Source organism: Coloeus monedula (genome assembly GCF_965178545.1).
Source record: "Coloeus monedula genome assembly, chromosome: 17".
In the NCBI taxonomy this organism is placed as follows: Eukaryota; Metazoa; Chordata; class Aves; order Passeriformes; family Corvidae; genus Coloeus; species Coloeus monedula.
This window is the reverse complement of record NC_138797.1, coordinates 11,628,205-11,650,364: the sequence shown is the minus strand read 5'-3', so window position 1 is coordinate 11,650,364 and position 22,160 is coordinate 11,628,205. Positions and strand designations below refer to the sequence as shown.

Below are 22,160 nucleotides of genomic sequence, written 5' to 3'. Positions count from 1 at the left end.
TTACAGATGAGGTATCCACATTTTGATTATCTTATTCATTAAATCATACTGGTTTGTGGCTATTCATTTCCTGTTGTTTTCCTCTCTTATAAATCAGGAAGATGAGTTTGGGCAGCTAGAGTGCTCTGTCCAGACAGGACTCACATTTATCACATTTAAAAAGTAACCTGGTAAAAAGTCCCTGTAGTAAATCAATATTTTCTTACTGCATTGCTTTAGAAAATGTTTCTTCTCTTCACTTACCCACCCCCACAGCAGACATGTAATGGAAGTTTAATGCAGTGGTGCAAAACAGCAATTACCGGGATGCTGAGCTCTGTCTGAAAAACCCAAAATCTGATAGTATTAAATAACTCCAATGCCAGGAGTTGTGGGTTTGAAGCTTGCCCCACTTTGCAATGGGTTGGGTGCCCCATTAGCTGTGCTTATGCCCTGTGTATCTATAGGCTGAAAAAATGTATTTAATTTTGGTACGCTAACACTTCTCTGTTTCTAAATCAACCAACATTTTCTAGCTTCATGAATTAATTTATGGTTTTGATGGATGAAAATTTAATGGGTTTAAGTTTGGTTTTGTTTTTTTTTTTTTAATTACAGTACCTTATGTTTCTGAGTGATTTTTTTTTAATCTTCTTTCAGTGGTAGAAACTGAATCATGGAAGGCTGAGGTCCAAACTTAGCCAGGCTTGGAAAAGCCTACATCCCACTGAACTTTAAACATTCTGAATTAAAATATCTGTCTGGATTTGGACCCTAGCAACTTGCAGAGTCACATAGAAATTCTGTGGCATGACAGATGATCTGGAATTTGGAAAATAATCCTCCAGTATCCACTTTACCCTCTTCATGGAACTGCAGTCCATGGCAGTGTTTAGGAGCTTTAGGAGAGCCCACTCACACATCTCCTATTTATTTTTTAAGGCATTCAGAATTTCTTTCAAAGTAAATAAAAATTAATCTGTAGATGGATAACAACAATTGCCATGTGAAACATGTACAATTTACTAACTGGTGCTACTAATTGATGTAATTATCACTAATTAACTGTTCTAAAGATAGTGATTTTTGTAATTGTTATTCAATGGCTTGAAGTGGCTTATGAAGTGTAGACAGTTCTAGAATTGTATGTTAAGACTAAATTAAATTAGTGCTACAGAAGTTATTTTCCTAATGTATTTAGCCTGGAATAAAACTGTTATCACATTTAGCTAACCAGGGCTCTTGATGAATGGAGTGCACAGTAGAAAATTTGCTTTTAGTGAATATTTAAAAAATAGCTATATTCCCTCTTTCATGCCAGGAAAGCCTGAGTGCTTGTACATTAATGGAGAAAATTATTGCAGAGGATCACAAATGTGATTGAATAAAGAAGGAACTTGCTCAGATTTTCTCAGAAAATGTCATGCTTGTTCTGGTCTTTCAGTAAATATATCTGTCTTTTCAAAGGCAGTTTGGTAGATTGTCAGCACACAAATACCTCTTCAGAGTCTGTTGTTAACGTGGCATTTAGGCTGATTAAAATTTATGTTCTGTGTTCTTTTGTTGTGGAGGAGGCAATTCTGATTTGTTAACTTGTTATGCCAATATTGGGAGTGATTAATATTGATTAGAAATATTTCCTATTTACAAATGGTGACTGGAAGGCACTTTCTAAAGTGGTGCATAGTGATGGTTCTCAGTGAAATAACTGCTGAGGTGAAAATATGGTTATTAAGATGAGTCAATCATAATGACCTTAAAGAGCCAATTTCCCCAGCTTTTAGTTGTTTGTTCAGTACTGCTGGAGCATTCTCAAGAGGTGAGTGAAGGAAGTTTGATTGTCTGGGTTTTTTCGAGGGAAATCAGTATAGTCCCCATGTTCTATGGGATTCTCTCATTTTTGATGTTGTCACTTCGTAGCAGAGGACAGGAGCATGTGGGACTTGTGAGGGGGAATTTCTAGGGGATTTCAGCTCTTTGTGAAATAAAGATGAGCTGTTCTGCAGGCTTCTGTTTGCATGAGGTCTTCCCAGTGACTGCTTCAGGAAGGATGTGTTGGGTATTTTGGTCCTCTGCTGAGGTTTTATGTTGCCCTGATGCTGTATTCTTCCAATGAGAGACATCATATTTGACTGCAGACGTTTCCTTATGCTGGGATTAGCTGTGTGTCAGCATTCCTCTGCCCATACAGTTCCGTAAAGTCTTTTGCAACCTTCATTTTGATTAAGAATTTTAATGGCAGCAACAAAAGATCTTGTTCTTTCATGAAAGCTCTTGACTAACAGCTTAATTCCCAGATGACTGACCACAGGCTTCTTAGAAGTATTACACATATTATTTTATCCCTGTGTATTTTGAATACAAGCTGTATCAGGGATATTAAACGGTGTTTTAACCACAATGGTCTGTCAAATTTGTGCTTTTTAGAGTATAAAGTACAAACGATTTTCATAATGGAGGGTGATTGCTCTGCTTTGTCAAACTGTCTTCAATTCACGGACACTGCAGGGTGTACTTTTATTCTCATAAAGAGTACTTTTATTCTCATGTTCAAGGGGCTATATGCAACCCCCAATATTGTTTGTTCTTCAGTAAACAGCTTCTAAAGGCTAAAGCTGTGTGTGAGCTGTTAGTTAACAGCTAAAAAATTTGCCAGAACTGTTGCTGCCCTCCTAGCAGAGAGCTTGTTTTTTGTGAATGCTCAGAGAGATCTTGAATGAGATTATTAACTACTTTGAAATCAGTTTTCCTTCAGTGTTAATTGTGCTGCTAAATCCTAGGATATTGTGTTAAAAATAATTCCAAAGTCAGTGTCACACCACAGACACACTTTTGTGCTTAAAAGAACAGATGTTTAAGTTATGGGTCCAGTCTGCTTTTAAAAACTCCAGTTTTGTCATGAAGCCTTTACAACACAACCAAAGGTCTTGCTTAGTGCCTCTAAGTAATTTCAAAAAAAACCCAGGTTGTAGCATTTTAAAAATAGTCTTGTTCTTCCCCCACAGATGTGCACACAGCTTTACCTGTGATGTTTGGTACTTGGGTTAAGTATCAGCTCCCTTTTGCACCCAGACTGTGCAAGCAGCTTGGAAATTATGGAGTAAGATTGGGCGGCTTGTAAATAATAAGTAATGCTCATGCATCCTGGACTTTAGCAATAAAAATGGTGCTGATTGAACGAGTCATCAGCATTCCTGAGCTTGCAACAAGAGGTGTAAGGACAGAGCTGGGGTTTTTTGCCTTTGAGGTGTGTACAGGTCTTCCTCCCTCAGGTGGTGGTGGGTTTGTTGAAGTAAGTGTCAATGATAGTTTTCTATCCCAATAAAATGGTGGTGCTGGGTTATAGGTAAGACCTTTCATCTGCAGAATTCCTAATTGCTTTTCTAAACCCCCCGAATTCCTTAATCCTGCAAATGCAACTATATTGACAGAAAATTGTTGTAAGGAGAGGAGGAGATTTAAAGGTTAAGGGAACAGAGAAGTGCTGTGAGTTCCCTACTGTCCACAGGAACATCTGTACAATCTTGCATGAAAGGCTGGCTTTGTGGTGTCAGAAATTGAGAGAGCTTTTCTCTTTTGTGGCACTCATCCAGGGCAGCTTGCAAAGAGTTTTTATTCTTGTCTGATTATTCTCACATCAGAAGTAAGGGTAATAACACTCCTTATTGTGCCACATCTATTTGCAGAACAAGTTCTGTAGAGTGCAGGAAGTCTCTTTTAGGACCAGGTCTGCACTGCAAAGTTGTGCTGGTGTCACTGCTTGGGAGCTGGGGTTATGAAAAATTAATCCTCCCTCACAGAAACCATGTTGTTAAAGTTCTTTCTGGCAAAGAAGTTAACCCCTGATCTTTCCACCCTAGTTCTGCTGTGAAGATGAATGGTCATTTACAAACATGAAGGAAAACCATTAGCATTCTTTCAAACCAAAATATAATCACATCTTGCTAATTTCAAAGCCCTTCCCTCCCAGCAAATCTCATTAATTATCCCAGACAGGTGTTTTTCAACAAAAGCTCCTCCTTGCGTTCTCTCTTCTTCTCCAGCCTCCTACTTGAGCTAATGAAGCTTCAGTGATGTCTGTGGAACAATGGAGCAATTTGTGTAACTGCAGGTTGGAGAGAACAAATAAGGGATGGTAATTGAGGAAGGGCTGGAGGAGAGGCTGCAGGAGCAAAGTTCCTCTGTCTGTGTAAAGAGATCTCTCATTATTGGTGATTAGGGAGGAAGCATTTACAGAGACAGAAAGAAAGTAGCTGTGCTGAACTAAAAAAAGGGGTTTTTGATGGTTTATTGATATGCAGATGCTGTTCTAGGAAAAGACCACAGACCTCGTTAGGGCGGCCTTTCTGTCCTCGAGTTAATGGAGTGTAGGTTTGTATCAAGAGAGGGGAACTGGCATCACCTCCACACAGCTCCTATGGGAAGTCACTTATTCAAAAAGCTCCCTGGACATGACTTGAGCAGCTGCATGAATGCTGTTTACTAACACTCTGTGCATAAACTGGATGCTTCTCTCTGGAATTAGCTGGGTTTCTTTCCTCTGTGGAGATGTTCCATGGAAATGAAGCCTATGCACTTCCCCAAATGTTTGAATCATGTTCATTATTCCAGCAAGTCTTCTTTCATGGTTGTTGAAAACAGGTCCTGCCTGCTTAGCTTATGCCTAGACAATAGGAAAGAGGCATTATTTTAGCAGGTATAACAGATGAATTATACACAGGTGTTTTGCTGGGCTGGTTGACAAGCAGCCCTACCTTGTCTAGCGGTTATGCATTTTCACAATTCATAATGTATTATGCCTAGAATCTCCCAATCCCTGCCTCTTCCAAATATGTATAGACATTTATATTCCAAACACTAAAAATCAGCAGAATTCAAATACTCTTTTAAGCATATTTGAATTAGTCGTCAGCTGCTCTGAAGCTTCAGAGCAGCTCCCAGGCTTTTCAATATGAAACCCAGGCTCAGGTGTGACCTCATGTCCAGGCATAAGTAATTATTTTTCTTTTTTATTTGGCAAAGCAAGGGCTCTTATTCCAGGAAGGAATGTAAGTGTCTTCCCTGCAAAATCCAACAATGAATAAAATTACTTTCAGTCAAGTGTAGATAATTCTGCCCATAAGGAGTTCAGAGACCATGAAAATACTGTGCAAAAGGCTCACAAGGAAGGTGTAACAACAGGCACCTTCTTTTATCAGAATGAGTGATCTAGTAGTTCCACCTCTCCCGATGAACAACTGAAGAGAGCCACAGCTGGAAACTGGTGCCTTGGCCACATTATGACTTTGTCATTTTTAGGCAAACCAGTGGGGTTTGTAAATTACAGGAAGTGTTATTGTTGATGTAACCTCTCCAGATCTCAGCTGCATGTAACATGCTCTTGAAAAGACCTGAAGCTGGAGAGAATTGAGTGATGTGCGCTCACCACACCCTCAGGGGGCTGTCAGGAACCTGCTCACCAGAGGTGAGAGAAACTCAGCTGTTTCAGGAGCTGTTTTTTCTGTGACATGTATATCTGCCTTCTCAGGCAAATCCATAGAGGTTTTGCTTCCAGTTGGATTTTATCATTTCTGACAACACCTTGTTCACCATAAAATATTCTGCAAGCTTCTTATAAAAATACTTTATTGATGTTTTCAGAAGGGAGCAGACACAGGGAAAGGTACAAGCAGACTCAACAGTTCATCCTGTCAATTCAGAGCACACATACTTCGAGGGGTATATTTTAACCCATATATAACAGACTGACAGAACATGTCACAAGTCTGAAATATCACATACACAAGACAAGACATCATTTAGAACCTGACTTCAGATGACAATACTGATCTACTTGACAAATATCACTGAGATACAGTGGGATGGCATTTTCTTTTACTCATAGCAGCAGCCAAAAAGCAGTTTGCTTGCAACAGCAAAATGTAATTGGCAATCACAACATCATAAGCTTTTGGGTACTACTTTACAACATTTGGGTTTCTATTTGTAAATGTAGTTTTCAGACTTAGGATCTTGAGCTTCTCTGTGCAATACTGTTAAATAAGAGCATTCGCCATGGCAACTAATTACTTATTTGCGTTACTACATCATTGAGCAGTGTCAGCAGCGGAATTAATCTGCTTTTTGGTCAAACTGCCTCTGTGCCCAAAGAGGTTACAGAAGAAATGGGCAACTGTGATGGGGAGGAGTGATAAAATGTCCAGGATTTTATGATAAGACCAAGGCTAGGGCCCTGGTCTCTTGAATCTGGTGCTCTATCTGTGCAATCATTTGACTGTACCAAAAAAAAAGTGAAAATTCAACAATAAAATAATTGATGCTTATGTTGACTGAATCAGCTCAACCCAGGTTGTATGAAGTGAGCTATTTTAAACTCCATATTTCAACTCCAATGAAGTGAGATATTGTAAAGGGAAGAAGGCAAGAAACTGAAACTTGATGAATTTAAGAGGTTTGAAAGGAACACTATAAAAAGGAACATAAAAAACACAACACAAGATTTACTTCTCTCTGAGCTTGTCATGCCCTAACACAGTGCCAGAAGAGTATCTTTAAGATCCTGCAGAACAGATTTGAAAATATCTTTGGGTTGTCATGGTGGAGTCTGTGGAGAAGCTGGTACTGTGCTGGCACCTTTCACATAGGCACAGGAACCCTTTTCTGGGGGCCTTCCAGGGCCCATTCCTGCTGCGTGGCTCTGGGCAGGAGGGAAGCACTCCCACGGGACCACTGGGCAGTGTGTGGCAGGACCCAAAGGAAATCAGACCAGTTTTGAAGCAGGGAGGGATCAGGCAGTGCCAGCAGGGCACTTCAAGATGCTCAGTGCCTCATAGTCTGGCTGTAAACTCCTTAGGGCAGAGATCTGTCCCTTCCTGAGGTGTGGAAGGGACATCTATTGCACCCCATGGAACAGAGATCCAGATTATGGCTGCAGCTGCTGTAGCAGAAATGATAAATGAGATGTTTTTCTTTTGAGGTTTGTTCTTTTCTTTCTGTATCATCATCTACATGTAATAGGTGTAAGGAAAAAACGCTCCCATTTATGGGAAAGATCAGGTCTGCAAACAGCTAAGCTGTAGTTTAGTGCAGTAGTTTAAAGCCAGATATTTTGTTAGCTTTTATTTTTCGGTTTTCAGTTTATTGGAGAAAAATGCTGGTGCTGCTCAGGCTGACTAGGTGGCAGCAGAGCTCTTTTGTGGCACCTGCAAGTGGTGGACACAGATTTCACTACCTGTGGTTAATGTCAATAAACCCCTTTATCCTTCTATGTGAGATTTTGTTGTTGATAAACTAAAATAAGTTAATAGTGGGCTCTTTTCTGCTTTCCTCACCTGCCCCAGACCACTGCTCCTGGGTTCTTCCAAGGAAACAAGCTGTAGTCCCAATACTGCAGAAGTAAACCAAGGCTTTTCTCATCCTCACACTGGGCTGGCTTCACTTTCAGTAGTTCTGAAGGGCATTGTGAGGCTGAATCGTCAGCTTCTTGGGACAAAGGAGTTTAATAAAAGCCCTTCTGAAGCTGGAGTGGCAGAGAGGGTATAGGACAGGGTTGACAGCCGAGTTGATCCACAGCAGCCAAAAGGAAGTCTCATACCAGAACTCAGAGATGCACTGGCCGTGGCAGCCAGCGCGGATGATCATCAGGAGAGTGTACGGTGCCCAGCAAATCCCAAAAATGCCCACGATGATTGCCAGTGATTTGGCCACTTTCTTGTCTCTAGAGAGCCTGAAGCGTTGAGTCGTGCTCTGTGACATGGCCTTCATCCGTTTCTCTGAGCACAGAGTGGAGGCTGAATTCTTACAGGTCTTTTTGTTGCAACACTTGGGTTTCCTGGAGCTCTCTGAGCTTGTTGCCAGCAGATCTTTGGCATCCAGGCTGGAAGTGGAGGCTGCTCCTTGAGCTTTGCTCTTAGAGAGGTCGAGGGTTTCAGCTGACTCCTTCTGCTCCCACTTACAGCATTTCAAAGAAATCTTTGCTTCTGGGCTCCTTTCCACCTCCTCAGTGAAGGACTGGTTGTGCACTTCATGGAAAACATCCAGGCGCATTTTGGTGCGCTTCTGTATGTTCAGGTAAATGCTTAGGTTGAAAAACATCACGCTGATGAAAGGAGTGAAAAACTCCAGCGTGGAGGCTGTCATGAGGAAATACCAGTTGTAGAAGAACTCAGCATAGCATTCCCCGGTGGGGATGATGCTCTGGCCTGATATGTACTCCCAGCTGATAATGGCAGGTCCGTACAGCAGGAAGGCCAACACCCACACCAGCACCATCTTCAGCACTGCTTGCCTGATGTTGCCTTGCTGGGCTCTGTAGGTGACCTGCAAGAGGAAAGCCTTTTCTTACACACAGTCCCACACCCCAGCTGGCTGAGGCTCCTCACAAATGGACTGCTAGCACTCCTGGTAAAGTTGCTAGGCAATATCCCAGCAGACCAACAAATTGGTATGCCATAGGCAACAGGAGCAATTGCTAGATAAATCTCACTCTTGCAGGGAAGATTTAGAACACTCATTTTACAGCTCCAAAATGTGGTGTCTGCTAAGTGGAAATGTACAGACTTGGCTGGAGCCTGGCAGTTGTCTGCGCCCACCACTTGCCTGAGTTGTCCCCAGCTACTCCCTGCAAGTCACAAGAAGAGGGACTTGACAAACTCCTGGGCTGAATCCGTGTTGTATTTGCAGTCAGAGAACGAGCAAACAGCAGTGGATCAGATCTGCCTGTGAACTGCTCGTTACCTCCTGCGAAAAGCTGAGCATTTTGATCTTCCCACACACCCAGGGACCTCCCCACATTCCTTTCCAAAGCCGGCAGTGCAATCTACTGCTGCGGTAGCCAGGGAGAAGCTGCGAGTCTGACTGCAATCCACTGGTTTGTCCTGGAGATAATAAGCTCTTGCAATTAGTTAAAAGTCTGCTTACCTGGCTGACTTGCTTGTACGCTACTATCCCGTCACCTAGGAAGGGAACACCTGCACAACGGGGTCTGAGCCTTAAGTGATTTAATTGTGCCAGGAATACCAAGCTGAAACCACCACTGAATTATGTGTTTGTGGATGGTTATTGCTTTCCAGGCTGAAAGATTCGTAATTTCTGGAGGAGTCAAAGAGCTTTTAATTATTGCAGAGAATCTGGAGAATAAAGGAGGAGGAGAGTTATGTCCCTCTCAGCTGCCATGACAGGACTCACCGCTCTTGTCACCGAGAGGAATCTGTCGTAGCTAATTAGTACGATGTTGAAGACCGAAGAGGTGCAGAGCAGGTAATCAACCACCAGCCAGAGTTTGCAGAGGCTTCTCCCAAAGATCCATCTCCCCGTCAGCACATAGGGCACGTACAGAGGGATGCAGAAGGCACCTGCAAGCGGAGGGGCCGTCCCCGGTGAGACTCGGGCTCTGCACGGTGGCTGCCCCGGGAGATCCGCGGGTGCCGGGTGGGTCCTTCCCTATGACGGAGGGAGAGGCCGGGGCACAGCGGGAGGGGACCGGGGACTGCGGGAGGGTGTGGGGGCAGGAGCGGGGCACGGCCGGAGTGGAGGCACGGCCCGGGAGGAGCAGCCGGGCAGGAGGAGCCCCGGCGGCTCTGCCCGCCCCGCCGCCGAGTTGCTGCCGGGCCGTGCCGGTGCCGGCGGGCGCGGCGCCCCGCGGGCGGCACTTTACCTACGAGGAAATCCGAGATGGCCAGGTTGAGGAGGAAGAAGTTGTTCTGGGTGCGCAGGCTGGAGTCCGCCACGAAGGCCAGCATCACCAGCGCGTTGCCCGCCACGGTGACGGCGATGAGCAGGGCCATCAGCGCGCCCAGCGCTGCCGTGCCCGCGGCGGCGAAGCGCCCGGCGGCGGTGGCCGAGCCGTTCAGCGCCCCGCCGCTCTCCATGGCCCGCACCGCTCCCGCCGCGCCGCCGCCGCGGGGCTGCTGCCCCTCCCCGCCCCGCCCGCTCCCGCCTCCTGCTCCGGCCCCCAGCACCCTCGCGTACCCCCCGAGCAGCCCCGAAACCCCCAGAGCATCCCTGAATCTGCCCAAGCATCTCTGCATCCCACTAGAGCATCCCTGAGCATCTGCGCGCTCCCACGCACCCTCTCAGCCCGGGAGCATCCTCGTATTACCTCAGAATAACCCTTCATTCCTCCAGAGCACTTCTGAGCATCCACACATTCCCCTCTCAACCTGGTAGCATCCTTGCACTACCCCAGAGCATCATCCCTGAATCCCCCAGAGGGTCCTCTCCCATTACCCCTTCCCTTCTCAACCCTGAAACATCACTGCATTACCTCAAAGTATCCTTGCCACCCTCTAGAACATCTCTACATTCCTCTTTCCCCTCTCAGCTCAGGAGTAGCCTTGAATTCTCCCAGACCATCCTTGCGTTCTGCATAGCAACATTCCTGCATCTCTCCAAAGTGTCCACCATGAGTTTATTGCTCCTGCCGTGGGGTGTGTGCCTTAATGAACAGAAGTGAAGGTTAGATCTTCATTTGCCTTTTAATCAGTCAGCCAGGAGGGCTCCCTGGGCACGTGGAACATAGAGGGTGATAATCTTGCCCCTGCTCCTCATGGGAAGCAGGAGGAAGAGGTAAAGCTGTCCAGGAGCAGGCAATTCTTGGTCTGCAAACCAAGGAGTCCTTGTCCCAGGCCCCAGCTCCAGGGAGGTGATTAACGCTCCCTTCTTCCTCCACTTGTTCACTCTTCATAGCTAAAGGGAATAACTTTTGTCTGAGGACTTGTTTCAGCTGGTGATTCTGCAGGGTGAAGTTACCAACCACTACACAACCCCTGGGCACGGTGCCTGCTCCAGGTCGCAGGAGAGGAAATATCCTCACAGATGTCATGTCACAGGGGCAGGATCAGCTGCACTATCACCCCTCTGGAGAACAGCACAGGGATGTGCAGAGCAGCAACTGCAAAGCAGAGAAGGGTGCTGGCTGGAGACCCTGGCCAAGAACCTTCTTTCTGGGAAATTCTGGTAAGCTGTGAGAAACAAAGAGAAAATAAGCAAAGCAAGAAAATTGTACAAACACAGAAACAAGCCTGAAGTTAATACTCAGGGGGTTTGCCACCTTCTGATTGCTCCAAAAGCTATTTTCACCTCAGGAACTAGTACAGCCTCACAGAATTCCTCCTCAAACACTGCCACAGCCACTGTCCTGATAGCAGCGGCTGATCCTGCTGGGAGGGGGCCGAGAGGACTCTCTGGGATCGCGGTAAATCATTTGCAGTGGGCAGAGCCGAGCAGTGGGAACACTTCTCAGCACTCCCGCAGGGGTGGCCTTAGTGGCACCCACCCAAGGGTGGCCTCAGCAAGAACCAGCCTCATCCTGTTCCTTAAGGTGCCCAGCCCTGGCACAAGGCGCTGGCTGTGCGCTGAGAGCCGGGCTTGCTTTTCCCGGCTGTGTGCAGGGCGGGCAGGCTGTGCGCGATGAGCCGGCAGCCGGGCAAGCCCTGCAGCTGCCTGGCACGTGTGTCCCCTTCCTCGGGGAGACAAGTGTCCCCAAGCCGCTCCGCCGCGGGGGTGGCTCGGGCTCCGCTGGCGCCGCATCCCGACAGAGGATGTCACTGTGGGCTCGGGGAGCCGCGGGTGGCAGCGCCGAGGGTGCGGCGTGTGCGGGAAACCGCTGGGAAAACGGCTTGGAGGTACTTCGTGCGTGGCTTCAGCCCTGCTTTGAGGGTCATCAGACTCAACCACACAGCTGGCTGGGCCGGGGTGTCACCACAGCCCAGCTGGGCAGCCGCAGCACGGCCGCAGCAGAGAGGACATGACTTTTATGTCGATCACCGCAGATGTGACAGAGAAACAGCTTTTTTTTTTTTTTTTTTTGACTCCCGTTATGTTTAATGAACCCACAGACCACTTTCACTGTGCAGCTGTTTGTGATCTGGTGTTATTTGAAATCTCCAGCTACTCAATCAAGCACTAACATTCATTGAAATGTTTACAAGTTCCAAATGATGGGGTGCGTGCTGTACAGCTCCTATCCCCAGGAGCAGCTTGCTGTGTGTTGGCTGTCATCCATTTTTCAGCATTTTCACCATCCAGATAGAAGGCAAACCCCCTGCTTCATACCTAAGATAATTTACAAAGTGATAAAGTACAGTATGGATAAATCACAGTTATTTTTTATCCAGAGTAAATTGCCAGGATTGTTAGATAAATAAGAAGTGATAGAGCTCAGATTACAGGTTTCCTGGTCCTGATGTTTCTCTCTTGCTTCAGCAGATAGGACAAGTATATTTCTAATATATTTCAGGAAACATGCCATCTTTGCAATAAAGGAAACCACCCAACCAGTAGTTAACGCAGATCACACACAGACATGCAAGCAGATGGTTTGAGAGCTCACGTTTGGACCTGGCTTACACAGTACATATGCCATGTGTAGATATCCCATATGCTCATAAGTGTTTATAGATGTTCATATAGGGTGTCCTGATCACCCTGCACCAGGCCACGGGGTCCTCTCCTGGGCAGGGAGATCTCTGAACACTGCTCAATCCTTGTGGATCTGTACAGTGGAACCTTTCCCGAGGGTCAGAGCTGTAGCTCAGCTCCAAACTCTCCTGAGCCCAGTTTCTGTTTATTCTGAGGTTGTGCCTGAGAAGCAGGAGCTGGGGGTGGCAGACCACAGAACAGTTCAGGCTGGAAGGGACGTCTTGAGGTTTTCTAGGCCAACTCCTCTGCTGAAGCAGGGTCAGATACAGCAGGTTGGCCAGGACTTTGTCTGGCCGGGGTTTGAATATCTCCAGGAATGAAGACTCCATAACCCCTCCAGACAACCTGTTCCAGCTGCCTTCCAGACTGCCCTCACAGTCAAAAAGTCTTCTCTTGTCTGCACCATCTTGCCCACAGATAGCTCTCTACAAACCTGGAATTAGGAGGATATGCACAAATTGTAGTTTTTCTACTGCTTGCTTCTGTCCCATGGAGGCAGTGTGTCTGTGAGACAAATTTTAAAGAAAGAGATGATTAAAAAACCTCTTTGTGTTCATGTCTTTACTGATGAGGGTTGAAAGTGCTCTGGCATTCACACAAGTATCTGTCACTATGAAACCCATCCCTTTGTTTTATTTCCTTTTCTTCTGCCTTTCATCATGGTACATGTTTATTCTGTTTGGAAAATTCCCTTTTCTGAGATCCCCTCACAAGTTACCAGCACACGTGGGTGACAGGACGGGCAGTGTGGCAGAGAAAAGAGATTCCAGAGTGGCTGAGGGCAAAATCTTCAAGGAGCCCTTGAGCTCCTGCTTTGCCAGACCCCCAAGATACAGCACAAACCCTCAGCATAAATATTTTACGTGTAGCACCAGTGAGTAGGAGACAGAAAATGCCAGGGGAGCATTTCTCATGCTAGAGATGCCTTTGCAGTAAAATGTTACTCTTTGATACATATTTCTCTTAAAAACAAACCCAACAACAAATTGTCTGTCAAAACTTGGGGAGCTATTAGGACTGAAAACCAGCATGGCAATCCAAACTGGGCTGGGACACGATGATATCAGTTCCTGGATGTGCTTTATCCAGCTCAGCCAGGTATCAAAACAGCTTCTGCTGGTGGCAGAAGGTCTCTTCCTTACCATACTGCAAGGGACATAACTGAGCAAGTTTGATGTTGAACAAAGGCAGTGATGACCAGAATAATCCTTGAAAATGCTAAGAAATAACCTGTGAGCCAGCTTTCAGAAAGGTGGGAGGAGCTAACATCTCCACTCCCAAAGCAACACGCACTGAGAGCTGCAAATGGCCACAAAGCCACCATGTCCCTGAGAAGGATCACAAATTCTAGAGGGGAATTTTCCCCATCTGGCCACAGTGTGTGTCCACCTGTGTTCAAAACATGTCCTCTACCTTTTCACTTCTTTCCTCTCCTTCCTTTGTTCTTTCCATTCCCAGCTGTAACCTGCAAATCCAAACTCTCAAAGTGTTCAAAAATGCATCCTTTAGTACAGGGAGACTTTTCATAGTTGGACCTGTCCCGAACTACCATGCTTGCCTTTGGCTTCTTGGGAATGAGCTCCCTAAAATTACAAATCACCTTGTCACCAAAGAAAGTCACATTTCTATCTTTGTTCAATCCAACAGCACTTTCATGAGCAGGAAAATGTTTAACGACCCTGGGGGAGGAAAACACCGCAGAGCTGGGTGAGTAATGCCATTAGTAATGAAGTAACTGTCTGATCAGAGTTAACACCTGATTCGTGTCAAGGCCAATTCAGTATTGTATTTTGAAATGAAAATTTCAGAGCACAGTGGGGAATGAAACCAGAAGTCATCCTACATCTGTCAGCTTGGACTGAGTTGGCAGCCGCTGTTCAGACCGATAGATGTTTTCAGAGAGAGACAGCAGGGTCTGAATATCAAGATGTGATATCCATGTGCAGCTGCTGGAAGCATTTTGCCACATGGAGGAGTGAATGTTAAAGCTCTGTTGAAAAGTATCCGTTAAATTTGGTACTCCATCAGAGGATGGTTTAAGAGGCAAGGCTGGGCTTTGTTTCCAATACTCTTAATAGCAGCAAGCGGTGTGGGACAGGAGTGACAAAAGGAGATTTGGGAAGGACTAAAACATTTCTAATCAAAGCCAGTGCTGTTCCCAGGCAGATGGAAAACAGAGCAGCTGTAGAGAAATGAGCTGGGCTTCTCTGGGCCGTGGTGCAAGCTGTGCTCCTTTGCATTCCATCAGACCTCATAAAACTTCAGGTCACTAAGCAATTAGGGGAGAGTTTAAGCCCACTTGTGGAGTCCATGGATTTCTCCAGAGCTACCACCAGGTTCTCATGTGAGGAGACCTACAAATGTCAGCTCCCTCACTTCCTGCAGGAACTCATTGGTAACCTTATGTAATATTTAACAGACTTCCTGGGCTAATTAAGTATATTACTTTATATAGCAACTAACATATCTCCAATATGTATCAAAATTTAATTCAGTTTGATTCATTATCGCCGCTCAACGTGGGCCCAATTCTCTTTCCCCTTACAAAGATGCAAATCCATTAATTCTTTGTGTGCATCAGGGATGAGGATGGAGCCCTGGGTTTGCTAGATCACTTCCAAACACAAACATACAACAAACAGACAACTTTGCTCTTGTCTCTGCCCAGCTTAACTGAACTAAGAGTTTCTTCTGAGTCGTGCCAGGGCAGTTGAGAGCAAAAGCTGTCCCCACAGACTCCCATCAGGTGTCTTACCAGCTGGAGGGTCCTTCAGGCACAGTATTTGAGGGATTTTTCTGTAAGCCAAAGCTTGTATTTCCTGCATGACACTTCTTCCCCAAGCATATGTGGTTGCATAAGCAACATGGAATAGAGGGAAACACATTTCTCTGGAGAGCAGAGGGCAAACAAGGTCTCTGTGGTGGAGACTAGGAGAATCATCAGTCTAGCTAACTTTTTCTTGTTTATTTGATCATTTGGCTTCTGTGAAGTCCCTGATAATGAAACCTGGTGCCCCCAGGTGCTGGGCAGTGTTTGATCAAGAGGGACTGAAGCTTGTTGTTATTCTCTCCCTCTCCAGTGGCTCCTGTGAAATGATGCAGCAGCACCTGCCCATGCCCTCTGGGCAGCACTCTTTCACCAAGACACCACCTCTGTTATGTCTCTGGACATGCTGCCATTTCAGCCAAGAATTTAGTTTGTGTCTCTAAAAGCCCTCTCAAGGTTTAAGGTCCAACACTTCAGCATCAGTTATCAAGTGCATTTTCTCCAGAGAAAGGTGTGCTTCCTGGGGAGAGGGGAACACATCCCTCTGTCCTTCCAGCCCTTGTCAGCTCTGCCAAGTTCCCTGTCTCACCCCTGTCAGCCCCTGCGGCCACTTCTCCATTTTTGAAGGGGCTGGATTGTGTTCAGCTCCCTGGTTATGAATTTGCTACCGGTGGGATGCTGCTCCCCCTGCCTGCCCATTTCCTTCCAAAGCCTGACCTGCGCTCTTCAGATCACTCAGATTCAGAAAGACCTTCATCTGTACAAGGATTTTCCCTGACTGCTGGCTTTTCTCAAAAAACCCCCATGTTTCAACCCCATCTCTGGCTGCTTGAGACAATGCCAAGCCTTCCCTTAGATGTCTGTAACAAAGGCAGATGGAAAATATATTTCCCATTGAGCCGTGGTGTGCCTAACGTATTCCCTTCTATTAACGATTGCTCTGGGTCCTGATCTCCGATACATCATCTTTTCATTCTTTTGATGTTCATTACAAGGCAGCAGAGACTAATAGAGAGTATGTCAGGCATCCAACTACAAAGGCATGGGGAAGAGGAGTGAAAAGGGACGCAGCGACAGCAGGAAGACAAAGCATCAACTCACTGCAGGCAAAGCTGCGACGATGCTCAGGATGATTTTGCCCGTGCTGTTATCAACTGTCTTCCTCTTCCAAGCCCAATTCCTATTCCTGAAGCTGGTTTGGCCTCTAGACAAGTCATTTGGATTCAGATTTGTGCAAAGATAGCACAAGGCAAAGGAAACAGAGCCCTCCCGGGTCTGGAGAGCTAAGACCTCCAGCAGATCTCTTTATTGGTCTGGCTGCAGCAAACAGCGTTTTAGCAAATAAATCCATCTCATCAGCCAGCCTGGGCTTTGCTGAGGCTTCTGGCCTGAAGAGAGGGAGTTTGCTGTGGCTGTAAGTAACAGAATTTTCCTTGTCCTGACTGTGGTGATGAGATGGCTCTTCTTGTGAAACCACTCAGCTAAGCTGTCTTGGGGGACTCCAAACACTACAGAGCTGCCACTGGATGTCACAGCTGCTGTGATCTGAGGAGAGTTCAGACCATTCTGAAATAAAAAGTGGGAAAAAGAAAAACTGGAAATCCTTCCCTCTCCAATGAGTAGTCATGTCCTGCTGGTTCTGACCTCTGCCTAACCAGAGTGCAGCCGTGCTGGAGGGAGAAATTGAGGACAAGGAACATTAAACACTTTCTCTATAATTTAAGGAACTGAGTAACACAGGAGCTGTAGCAAAACAGTATGTGCAGAAGCTAGCTCTTCCTTCTGAAGGGTGTTTGCTGTCATCCCCCTGGCTGTTCTCTGCCTCAGCATGGCAGGATCACTGGTCAGATCCAGCACCTCTGGGGCATGATGGTCAATCAGCAATTTTCCTGCATGGTGTAGTGCCAGAGAGTAGAGGAGCAAGAATTTGGGGGATGCAGAAGCCAGATCTCCTTTTAGGTTGCATGACAAACTGTACTTGCTTATCTCAAAACCAGTGGCCACAGAAACTCCTCTTAACCTTTTGCTTCCCACACATCTCCTGCCTGAGGAGGCTGAGAAACATCACCCTACCAGGGCAGGGGAAGCAAGAAATCATTCCCACTTGTCTCTTTCCTTTCTTTCACAGGGCCTACAAGACACTGTGAAGTTTGAAAATGAATGTCAACCACACAAAAAACTCTGCTGTACAATTTTTGCAGGGAGTATTATCTGATGAAGGTTGGGTTGGTGCTTGGCAGGTGGAGGATTCCTCAGTAATTTGCTTGGAAAAAAGAGAAGAGTGGCAAAAATAGGAATGGGATGCAGACCTGAGCAGGGAGTGAGGATGCCAAGAGTTCCAGTGGTTATACAGCTTCCCTGGAGCCCAGGGGTATCTCTGGTCACTACAAAGAGGGAGTTTTCCTACTTTCCAACCAGATGTTGAAGGAGACAAAAAGCAACAATGCCCCACAAGCAGAGAGGTTCTCCCTAGAGCTGTGGCTGGAGAAGCAGAGCCAGCCAGAAGCAGGACAACTGGGACTAGAGGAGGGCACCAAACTGGAGCCAGGTACTATCAGCATCTTCCTGGTGGCTAAAAGTTTTGGCAGTAAGTGAGGAACCAGGAAATTCACCTTCCCTACAGGGACCCAGGTCCCACCACACTGACACCCCCTCCCACGGTGCAATTCCTCTTTTAATCTCCCCTTGTTTTGCTCTGCTTTAACTCTGTGAGTGAGGTGCTTTGTGGGAAAGGCTCTGCCTCTCATTTCAGGTGCTATTTCCCTTTCTCCTTGCTTTCTGTTGTCCATCAGCATTGTCTGACAGCATGACATGGTTCATTAAAAAAGGGAGGGATCAGGTGCAAGATGAATTTTCCAAATAATTTTGCAAACAACTGTGTGTAGAGGCACAGAACAGCTTTCTGAAACAGAGTTAATAATTCCAGTTGTTAATAATGCGCCACTAACAGCTGATGCTGTTCCCAGCACCCATGGCTGGGCTGTGCAGATCCCACTTGCTTGCAGGGAGGTTGGGAAGGAGAGAGAAGTGATTCTGAATAATATTTCATATGACACTTGGCATTTAAGAATATTATGGCATTGTTTTAAAGCACTTCACCATTTCTAAGCAATTCTGCCTGAGATTGCATGTATAAAAATGTGCTTATTTGTTTCCATACGTTGACTGCATACATGTGATCTCCCCAGCCTGTCACAGCCCTTTTTTGAGCATTGGGACACACCACAGACTTCCCCAAATTAATTGTGCAAAGTGCACAGTGTTTTGAAAAACAGTTCCTAAGTAGATACCCGGTATTGAGCAAGAAAGGTAAGGTGTTGGGAAAGCACATGAGCTGTTATTTACAGCAGCTGGGTTTCAAAAAGTTTTAGCAAGTTACAAGCCCACTTGGAAACAAGCATGAAATATTCCATAATAATCCTTTAATTCAATTATCATTATTAAGTTGGGGTTCTTTAATGACACTACTTTTAGCAGCTCAGACCACCTGGAGTGGACCTCCTGCTCGCTGCCCTGGCCAGCCAGGCTGCAGAAACACGGCATGAAGGGACGATCAGGGCTCATGGAGCTTCAGGGGTGTGCTTCAAAGAGCTTTTTTATTACTCTGCTTACCGTCTTCAGAGCTCTGGTCGCTGTGTCAGGCTCACAGCAAGTGTGGAACAGGGGAAAAAACACTGCAAGGACAAGGAAGAGGGAAGATTGTATCTGTAATTGCTCGCCTGTAATTATCTGCCATTGTGCATTCTGCTCCTGCTCCTCATTAGCATAGAACCGGGAGAGTATTTCATTGCAGCGCGGCTCTGTCCATGGCATTATCTTCAAGCAGAGCAGATCAAATCAGCCTTGTGGGGCTGAGGGAGTGACAAACTGCTCTGGGGCAGCTGATGGAGATCCGGAGGGGCAGCGGGGCACAGCTGCTGGAGATCAAGAGGCAGAATACAAATCGCAGGGAGATGGGCACCAGCCTGAGGTTACACGAGCGCTGTCTTGAGCAGGCTGTTCTCGCTTCTTCCCACTGATCACTTGGTGGTGGCAGAGTCCCACATCCCAGACAAGATCCCAACGCATTTTGCAATGCGAGGCCGATTTCCCAAAGCACCCACGGCTGGCTGTGGGGACAGGGAGCTGCAGGAGCCTGGATTTGGGATTGCACACTCTCGGCTGTGCCTCGTCATCGTGTCCTGTGCGTGGTCATTGCGCAGTGGCAGCGAAATTCAACCCTGGGGTTGCACAACGGCAGCAGCTGCGTGGAGAGGAGAGGAAGGAACAGATCGGTGCTCTTGGGAGTTGTGTGAGGAGAGACATGAGGCTGAAGAGTGCACTGAAGTCAAGTCATGACTTGCAGCAGAGAGGCTCTGTAGCAGTGAAATGTACCTGGCCACAGACTCACTTTGCTGATGCACATGATGGGGAACGACATGAATTTTGAGCTGCTCTGTGTGGAGCAGCCAGAAGTGGAGGGAAAACTACCCACACTTTACCTGCAGCCTGGCCTCCAGCACAGTGAGAGCTGCTAAAGCTGTCCCTTCCTCAGTCCCTGCTGCTGTCACCCGGGCTGGAAGCTCGACTCAGGCTCCGTTCAAGCAGGGACAGCTCGCTGGCAGCCCCTGAGGTGTGGGCTGCCCCTGTGCCCAGGCTGTAGGTCAGCGAGCTGTCGAGCCTGCTGAGCTGGTTCCCTGCTGTGGGCACCCACCCGGGTACCAGGGGACTTCAGAGAGTGCTCTGGCAGCACTGTTGTGCCATGAAGTGAGAGGCAGGGTTTCAAACCAACGCTCTCTGTTCCCAGCTGCCATCTTCCCTGCAGGAAAAGGAGTTTGTCTATGGCCTGGCCAGATCCGTGCTCACAAGCTGATCTGACCAGTGAGGATGATAAAATCAACACTCTTTACTTTGGCGTATTAGCCTGAACATCCAAGTCACCACACAGCTCTGCAGCCACATCCTCTCCCACTCCCACAGCCTCTGTGCTGGTGCCCTGAAACGCTGCCACCAGCATTAGACATAACAGCAGACTTAATTAAAGGGTGGCAGCCTGCCAGCATCCAAGAGGCAGAGCTGAGCTGGCTGCACTGCTTTCAAAGGGGTATTTTAAAAAAACCACCCAACCACAGTGGGAAATAGCAGGGCAAGCCTTGTCACACTGACGTTGCTGTGGGTCAAGCATCTGTTTTGCCTCAGGCCCATGCCCTGGGAAGAAGTGTTCAGCGGGGGCTCTGTGGTCCCTGACACTGTGGCTGAGCCCACTCCCAGGATGCTCGCAGGGACCCTTCCCAGAGGGGTGCACAGGGTGGCATTGAGTCACATCTCCATCCTGCCGTGCTGGAGAGGGAGATGGAAAAGTGGGATCCCCCCCCATTTCTGCAGGCTGGGGTGGAGCTCAGGAGTTTATTCTCTTCTGTGACAAAATGAGATGACACAATGTATATCCGTGGTTATCAGAGATCTAAACATCTCTCCAGAGACCCCAGCAGGAGTGAGGGACTGCGACCACCTGAGCTGTGTCCCAGCCCTGCTATGGGGTTGTCATGGCATCTGCCCCTCCATCTGGTGGTGTCAGTGCAATCCTAGTGCCAGAGATCCCCATGGATGGATGCTGACAATCCCTCCTCGGAGGACAAAAGCACTTTTGCATCTGGAGCCAAGTGCCAGCAGTCGCACAAAAGCAGGACAAGGAAGAACCCAGTGCGGGAGGAGAAAGGTAAAGTCCTCGGGCATCACTCTGCAGTAGTCACGTCCCTGTGGCACGTGTGCTTCTCAGCTCGAGGCAGATAACAGACAATACCTGATTATTGGAATGCATTTTGCACTGTGCAATGCCTGGGTAAAGAACAGCTACTCCAACAAAAAAAGAAAAGACCAGAGAAAAAGAAATCAGCCTTTAGCTTCTGAGTCGTCGCTTAGCTTCACCCTCAGGATTTGGTCTACTGTGTGTCCAGCATAATTATTAAGCAACTTCTGACAGAAGAATTTTATTTACCCAGCCTCAGAAAGGAAGAAAGGAATCCTTAATAGTGGATTAGATCAAAAAAACCCATAATTTATTTTTCAATAAGTGCTTTAGATGTAAGATCAATGGCTCGAGGCTGATTGATAGGAGCTGTTTGCAAAGACCTTATATCCAACTGTACCCAGGCAATCACACAGACTTTTTCTTTGACCAATACTAGACACCATCCCTCTTGTGCAGATGGGGGAGGGATCAGAAAATAGCAATACTTTGCATTGGAGAGTTGCTCAGCAACTGCCCCATATTATTTTTGAGTTACCCTTGAGCAGAGCCTCTTTTCTCTTTGATCTTTACATAATTTTTGTTGCTGTTACTTCTCAAAAAAGACAATGTTTTAAAAGAATTGCATCTCCATTTGCCACAATATTTCTCTTCTTTAAAAATATTTTTTGCCTCAAGTACAACCAAAGCCTGATGACATCAGGGAAAGCAGTGCATTGCTTTGCAGAGGAGAGGAAATTAAGGTCCATCTACTCTGCTAGAGCCTTTCATAGGGCACTGGGAGACAAGATTTAGCATCTTTTTCTGTACATGGTCCACAGATGATATTCAGAGGTGAAATAACTGTGTTTAACTCCTGCCATCAAGCAGCCTCTCAGCTGGGTTTGGGCAGACGAGGTGGTGTTAGAGCTTCTATTTTGGCAGCCTTTGATTAAGAAATGGCAGTGGGGCGATTTGTCAAGGGAGGAGAGTGCCAGGGCCGGGATTTCTCACCAGGCTGTAATTCCAGACAGAACTTGGCATGGAGAACATTACGGTCCTGATTTGGAAGGACTGTCACATCTCATCCACCACTTATTGAGCTGATAAATGCCTTTATGTGACACAAAAAGTGATGAAACCCTGAGTTGCTCAGCCTGAAGCAGAGGTGTCTCTGTGCTCTCTATGACACAGATCCCTCATGGGGCTCAGCAGAAAGGAGCTTCTGATTATGGGGGTGCATCTGATCCTTTTCTCTCTCTCATTCATTTTCTGATATGGCCACAC

General features: G+C 46.7%; 1 protein-coding gene across 1 annotated transcript; it reads right to left on the bottom strand.

The window, feature by feature from the left end:
- Positions 1 to 7,419: 7,419 nt before the first annotated feature.
- On the bottom strand, positions 7,420 to 9,848 carry HRH3 (histamine receptor H3; the record flags this gene model as incomplete). The annotated part of the gene is made up of 3 exons (XM_082292861.1): positions 7,420 to 8,298; positions 9,166 to 9,332; positions 9,635 to 9,848. 3 exons carry the CDS (start codon positions 9,846 to 9,848, stop codon positions 7,420 to 7,422), a joined length of 1,260 nt encoding a protein of 419 aa, XP_082148987.1.
- Between the last annotated feature and the right edge of the window lie 12,312 nt (positions 9,849 to 22,160).